The sequence below is a fragment of the Molossus molossus genome, unplaced genomic scaffold (assembly GCF_014108415.1).
Source record: "Molossus molossus isolate mMolMol1 unplaced genomic scaffold, mMolMol1.p scaffold_m16_p_16, whole genome shotgun sequence".
In the NCBI taxonomy this organism is placed as follows: domain Eukaryota; kingdom Metazoa; phylum Chordata; class Mammalia; order Chiroptera; family Molossidae; genus Molossus; species Molossus molossus.
Genome location: NW_023425351.1, coordinates 50,650,220 through 50,657,792, shown reverse-complemented (window position 1 = coordinate 50,657,792; position 7,573 = coordinate 50,650,220). Strand labels below are relative to the sequence as shown.

The 7,573-nt window shown below is 40.7% G+C and overlaps 1 protein-coding gene and 1 pseudogene across 1 annotated transcript in view; one reads left to right on the top strand and one right to left on the bottom strand.

Annotated features, from left to right (window-relative positions):
• Positions 1-1,528: 1,528 nt before the first annotated feature.
• The window catches only part of EIF3E (eukaryotic translation initiation factor 3 subunit E), a 44,620-nt gene continuing 38,575 nt past the window's right edge, over positions 1,529-7,573 (top strand). Inside the window, exon 1 of the mRNA XM_036263991.1 lies at positions 1,529-1,720. Within this exon, the coding sequence (XP_036119884.1) occupies positions 1,631-1,720 (90 nt within the window). The 5' untranslated portion in view covers positions 1,529-1,630. The remainder of the gene's footprint in view (positions 1,721-7,573) is intronic.
• On the bottom strand, positions 4,113-6,319 carry LOC118631838 (annotated as a pseudogene).

Here is a 7,573-nt window from a genome sequence, read left to right as displayed (position 1 = left end):
GAGCCACAATTTGACTTTTAAAAATCACCCTAGCCCAGTTGGTGTGGCTCAATGGATTGAGTGTTGCCCCATGAACTGAGAGGTCCCGGTTCAATTCCCTGTCAGGGCATATGCCCAGGTTGTGGGCTCGATCCACAGTCAGAGAATGCCGGAGGCAGCCAATCAATGTATGTTTCTCACATCAGTGTTTCTATCTCTCATTGCCTTACTCTCTAAAAAAAAATCAATAAAAACATGTTTTGTTTTTTTTAAAAAGAAAGATGTTAAAAGTCACTCCAGCTGCTGTATGAAATATAAACTACAGGAGGAAAAGAGGGGAAACAAGGTGATTAGTGAAGAGGCCATTCCAAAAAGCAAAGCAAGAGATGATGATGGTTTGGACTAGGGATTAATTTTGGAGGTGGTTTGAACAGACTAGATCTGGATATGCTTTAAAGGTTAGAACCAAAGGCTTTTTTGGATTCAATGTAGAGTGTATGAGAAAAAGTCAAGGGTGGCTCCAAGGTTTTGCATCTGAGCACCCAGACAGATAGAACTGGCATTCACTGAATTGGAGGAGTATAAAAGGGGCAGGTTTTGATGAGCTGAGTGGGGAAGTTTTGTTTTAGACATGTTAATGTTGAGATGTTAAGTAGGTAGTTGGATATATGTGAGTGTACGGTTAACTAAAAGTCTGTGTTGGAGCTTTGAGAGTTGTCAATGTGCAGATTTCACTTAGAGCCATGAGGTTGCACGATACTACTTATAGCACTGGCCTACATATAGAAGAGGTAAGACCCTAAGGCATTCCAAAATGAATAGCCCTGAAAGATCAGAAGGAACCAGCCAAGGAGACTTCAGAGCACTTAGAATAAAGTCTGCATTCCTTACCTTAATCATGACCTTCTCACCATCTTTGTCTCACTCTTCAATCACCCAGGATAGTCAATTTTTGATACACACCAAGTCCTTTCCTGTCTCATGTCCTTTGTTTTGTCTGTGCTTTTCATCAGGCATGTTTTTAACCAGGGTCTAATTTTGGTCACCTCCTTTTCTTACCACAACGCTCAGGTAAATTGTTACCTTATCTGAATTTTTTCTAACTACTTTAATTCCCATCCGATTTTTTTCTAACTACCCTAATTGAAAAGGTCCAACGCGACCATCCCCACTAAGTTATGGCTCTTCCTAGAATCAGAAATTATCTTACTTGTCTTCTATCTATAAACAATTTAACAAAGCAATTACTATATTCCAAATTAAAGCTCATATTCCTCCTTGCATGTAACTTTTTGGAGAGCAGGGGCCTCATTATCTTGTCGTCTGCCGCGTCACAACGCAATCCACATCGCTTCAGCAATCAATGCTGAGTCGTCAGTGTTTATTAACGAAATGGATCAGAGGACGCGGACAGGCTTTCAAACAAGAAAGGTGCCCGCCAATCCGCCTCGTCCCAGAGTGGCCCAGAGCAGGGTATGTCCCACGCATGCGCGCTTGTTCTCAGAGCGTAGGGGACTGGACTGAACCCCGCCCCTTTCACCCCGGAGTTAGCTTAACCACTGCGCATGCGCGCGGCAGTGCCTGTCTGTTCGTTTGTCGGCACCATCAATAAAGTTTTTGTGAGCAAAAGAGTCTCCTTTTCCTTGGCAAGATGGCGGAGTACGACTTGACCACTCGCATCGCGCACTTTTTGGATCGGCATCTAGTCTTTCCGTTGCTTGAGTTTCTCTCCGTAAAGGAGGTGAGCGGGGCTCGTAGTGCGCGGAAGTCGTGGGAGCGCGTGCGGTGCGGGGCAAGGCCGAGAGGCCGCGGCAGTGGCCCCGGGCCTGACAGACACACGTGTGGGGCGGCCGCGAGTTGGGTGCCGGGCCGGCCAGTGAGGACCTGCCGGTAGTTTCGCGTGGTCGGGGTTGATTGGGACCACGGAATTGGGCCCCACGGAGGGGTGAGGTGACAGTAGGGCGTTCAGGGGAGAAGGCGGCCTCGGCTTTACGCGCGGTGCCAGGCCCAGGGGGCTTCCGCGTCAGTTCCTCTCGGAAGTTGACGGTGCGCTGCTGGCTTCGCTCGTCACGCTCGAGCTTCCCTTCCGACCGACGCAAAGCCAGCGGGCAGGTTAGAGAGTCTTCTTTTCTTTCGGGAGCTGTGGGGAGGGTTGCACTTGGCTTGCCAGATCGTTTGGATTAATTTTCTTACACTTAAATAGCCAGCGCTTTTCTTTACACAAATGTGTGAGTTCTTTGCACGGGGTTTTCCTGGTCTTTCCATAAGTAGCCAGTTCTGCAAGTGTAGCAGTATTTTGTGGGATGGGGACGGGGACCCCACCCAAATAAAGCAAAGCGACTAATTTTAACCTAAAAGCTCTTTTCCAGTTAAGATACATAGACTTGGAGGGATTTGAATGGGTGGTTGACGTTAATTTAGCTACTCAGAATATAATCTAAACTCAGAATATATTGCATAAGCACCATGTGGCTCTGGTACCTGTTTTTTTTTGAGAATGTCTCAGCCGTAAAAGTTTTGAAATACTGAGTTTAGATTATACTTTGAGTTTATTGCGAAGGTGATGCATTTTGATAATCATAAAGTAGTATTACTTTGATGAAGGGATTAGAATATAAGCCAGAAAAATAAGTGAATTCTGTTTCTGGAAGCATATTATAACAGAAGTCTACTTAGGGAGCTCAGGATTTGGGAAATAGATTGTGTGTCCCAACAGCAATAAGACAAAAAAGCCCTACAAGTAAACATTAATTTGTTCGGATAACTTTTCAAGTCTTCCTGTATATGGTTTATTAGACAGACATAATCCTCAGATTCATGTGATCCTTTGCTAAACACATTTGGCCACTCTAAAATTGTTGATGTTAAGGAATACCGAGTTTATTTTCAAAGTGTTCAAGAATGTTTTTCCTTATAAAGCTTTATTTCGAAAGGACATATTTTTGCCAAGGTTTTTCTTCACATAGTATGTACTTGCACCTATATTTTAGAGCTTGAATAATCCAGTCTGCCTTCTGTTTTCTTTTCTGGATAAGTACAGGTAATTTACCACAGCTCAAGGAATAGAGGAATAACCATGTTTTGAAATCCTTTGCCAGCTACTTGTAGAAATGCTTCTAAACTAACCAAACTGAATATTTGTATATGTTCTTTATACTTTTTGTTTTTCAAGACAGATAAAAGGGAGGAATATGTAAGTGTAACTCAGTATATCATAGGGCAATACAAAAACTATAAATGGCCCTGGCCGGTTTGGCTCAGCGGTTGGAGCGTCGGCCTGTGGACCAGAGAGTACCGGGTTCAGTTCCTGCTAGGGGCACGTACTCCCCACCCCCCCCAAAAAAACACAAAAAACTATAAATGGCAGCTGAGAACCAGGGAAAATAACTGTGCCCAGAGAGAATGTCGGTGAGGTGGCCATAGTGAAAGCAAAAGGAAGACAGACAGTTGCTGGAATATTTATTTAGCAATTACTAAGCATGGAGCTACTGTGGATATATGAATAATACAAGGTAAAATCCAGACGTCTCACCGCAAAAATCTTATGTATCCTTTAGAGATAAAGGTCTGTACGTATAAGGCAAAAAGTAATGTGTCAGAGAAGTAGTGGCAGAGTGTTATCAAAATTGAGGAGATTCTAGTCAGTGGGCAAAAAGAACTTTGAAGAACAGAGGCTTTTAGTTGAATTTTGAAGTCTAGGTAGTTAGAATTGGTGATTAGGGTACATGAGGGCAGTTTGATATGTTCCAGGCTCCTCGAAAGCAGGAACTTTGTTTTGTCTTTGCTCTGTTTCCAGCACATAAAAGAAAGACTGACATAAATGCTCTTAATGATTATTTAATAAATGAGTAAATGAATATGTATTTGTGTCTGCTGTTGTTGTTGTTGTTTTGTTGTTTTTTTTTAATCCTCAGTCGAGGATAATTTTCCATTGATTTTCAGATAGAGTGGGACAGAGGGAGGGAGAAAGAGAGAGAGAGAGAAACATCAATTGGTTGCCCCTCGCAGGACCCTGACCAAGGCAAGGGATTGAACCACAACCAAGGTAGGTGCCCTTGACTGAAATCAAACCTAAGACTCTTTGGTCCACGGGCTGATGCTCTAGCCACTAAGCCAAACCAGCCAGGGAGTGTCTACTGTTTTTTATTCCCATATAAAGTGAAAGGTCTGGTAGTGTTTAGGGTTCTGGTTGGTGGACTCCTGCTTGGATTAGGATCCTGGCTGTCACTTAATACTTCTGTGCCCTTGAGCAGTTTCTTTTTCATCTTAATAAAGCATTTTTTCATGCTTAAAGTGTTGGTACTACCACCAACCTCATGTGCTTAGAAAAATTACATGAGATAATACATATAAAGCACTTAGTCTTGTGGGATAGAGTAAGTATTCCTAAAGGTTTTCTGTTAGGAGGTTAGCCTGCCCTGTATAAGAGGGGAGTTAGACAACCATTTGAGGGTTTAAAGAATGCGGTAAAAACTGAAAATGGTGACCGAGGAAACAGACTAAAGAAAAGTACAAAGGACTGATAAATGTGGAGGGCCCAACTGAGATCAGAGATTATACTTTTAAAGAGCTAATGGTGGTCATTCTTAGAGTGAAGGGAGAGGTGAAAGGTTGTTAGAGTAGTGTAGAATGTTTGGAGATAGTCTTGTAGATAAGTACCATTTAGAGATTAATGAAAAGAATTGCTAACCAACAGAGAAAAGCACATTTGTGATTGAATGAATATATATTGCCTAGTTTTGAAACATCTTATCGTCATAGTCATCCCTAGCCAGAACATAGAAAATATATGACTTTTTTCCAGAGCTTGAGATTAACACTGAATTTTATTTGGTTGGAGAAAAAGGATGGAATCAATGATACTGTTAAAAGAGAAAATCTTTGAAATAGGCAAAAGTGATAACTAAACTAATGTAGAAAGTTAAAACCAAAAAGGATGATATGAAAATTAGAAAGAGCACAGGAGAGTGTGTGCTGAGGATAACGAAGCATTTTAATGGTAATAATAGAACAGGTGATGAATTTAAGTTGGAAGTCTTGGATTTGAGGTACTGGATGAAAGTTGTTATAATTTGCAGGATAAAGGGATTTTAAGGCTTGGGTTTTTTAAAAATTATCACTATAGGTGTAGGATTTGTTTAAGATGATAGGAAGAGATGCCAAAAGAAGATTTTTATTTATTGTTTCCCCAAAAAACACTTTATGAATATAGAGTCCTATCCCATTCAGGGGCGGGAGGAGTAGGAGAGGTTCCTTTTTCTCTCTAGGAGCCTCATAATATTGGTCTGTTCTTAAGGAACACACAGGCAAGTGGCATTATGGATTTGGTAAACTACAATGTTTAGTCTCTCTCTGCTAGAGCAACAAGGTGAGCTTCAATCTCTGCTTGTTAAAATCCTGAATTTAGGATTTTTAACTTTACTCCAACTTCTGTGACTGAAACTTAAAATCAGTTGATAGAACAGTAGACATGCTTATAATCACAGTTTCTGCTCTGTTCAAATACGTATCCAGTCAACCCCCCCCCCCCCAACCAAGAAAGCTGGTTGGCTCAGATTGTTTAACTTCTGCTGCAGTGATTTTAATCCCACTGTAGTGCCCTGTCTGGTTAGGCTTAGCAGTTAGGGTATTGGCCCTTGGACCGAAGGGTCTTGGGTTCGTGTCCTGATCAAGGGCACATACGTGGGTTGCAGGTTTGATCCCCAGCCCTGGTCAGGGTCATGGGGGAAGCGACCAATCGATATGTCTCTCTCTCTCAAATTAATGGGTTTTTCTTTCTCTCTTTCTGTCTCGCTCTCCCCTCCCTCCCTTCCACTAAAAAAATCAATGGAAAAATATCCTCAGGTGAGGATTAAAAAAAAAATCCCACAGTAGTAACCTTACAGGATCACACTTGGATACCTGAGAGCCTTGTTCTTCATCTATAACAATTAAAATCGTATAACATCAAGAGGCCTCATTTCACCATTCTGTGTGTAGACCTGAGAAATATCAGCAATTGTTTTACACACCATGACCACAGAATCTCATAGTCATACTTGTATTTCCAATTAGCTGCCGCATAGCATGCCCTCTGTATCTGGGGTCTTTTGTCAGCTGTAATTCCTGTCATCACACAACCAATATTTTCACTTATCTTGAATAAGTGAGTCACTGTGCTGGAATCCAATAATTTGTCTGTGGGACTATTACTGCGCAGTCTTTCCCTTCTGACAACGATTGATGTAAGGCCACCCTGGTTAATAGCCTTAAAAGCATATTCCACTTGGTAGAGCCAGCCCTCAGGTGAAAAAAAAATGGCAATGTGGCTATCAGAATCAGTGCTGCAACCACAGGACATGTTGGTGCGCCCACTATTTCAAGAATGGTCTCTAGGCCTGGTAGCTCCCACACCAGGCATACAAGCCCCTGTGGAAGTTGCAGCGACATACATTTTTATACTTAAAAGTAGTGGGAGCTGTTTTCAAGAGGTTACTAGACCCAGGGTTGGGAAACTATAGCTTGTGAACCAAGTACAGCCCTCACTGCCTGTTTTGTTATGGACTGTAAGCTGAAATGACTTTCAACAAATGAACTTTTGCAAATATTTTCAATTATGCAATACTAACTTTGTACCCCAAAGTGAAATTCAAGTTCCTGCCCCAAAAGAATTCCATTCTTCTCATTGGTAGATCTATATTGCAAAAAATTTTATTCTATTATAATTATTATATATTATTTTTAAAAGAATTGTGAAAATTTGTTTCTTACAGTTCTTATATATAGTATTCTTGATGTTTGCTTCTTGGCTCACAAAGTCTAAAATACTATTACTGTCTGCCCTTTACAGAATAAGTGTGCTTATGTGACAAAATTAAGAGAGGGTGATATAGAATCCAATAATGTCTGATGGCAGAGGAGCAATACTTGATTATGGTAGAAAGAAACAGTACAGATTAAAAGCTAATAATGGGTGGCGAGAAGAGGTGGCATGCTATGAAAAGGATGTTTTCACCTAAGAATAGGGTTTCTATAGGGCAGACTGAAAGGAAGCTTCAATTTTTTAAGTAAACTTTTTATCATATACAACATTCCTACAGAAAAGTACACAGATATAAATGCTTTTTGAAAGTGAACACAATCCAGATGAATAAATAAAACGTTACAAATATCCTTAAAACCCTTTTTCTGACTTCTTTTAGTCATTACACCTCCCAAAGGTAAGCCCTAATGTAAAGTTAGAATTGTTTTGCCTGGTTTTGATTTTATGTAAATAGAATTTAGCATTTACTAACATGTACTGCTTTGTATGACTTTTTTCATTCAACATTGTGAAGGTCATCCAAGTTTTAGGGTGGCAGTAGTTTGTTGATTTTCAATACTGAGTGTTAATCCTTTTTGAGTGTTTTCATCATAGTTTATTCAGTCCAATATTGATAGACTTGACTGTTACAATAGTGCTGCTCTGAACATTATTGGAAATGCCATTTCTGTTGGGCACCTGGGAACATAATTGCTGGTTCAAAATGTATGTTTAACTTTAAGAGATAAAAATAGCTTTCCAGAGTGGTTGTACACCTGCCACCAGAACAAATGTTCAATCTACATTCTACAC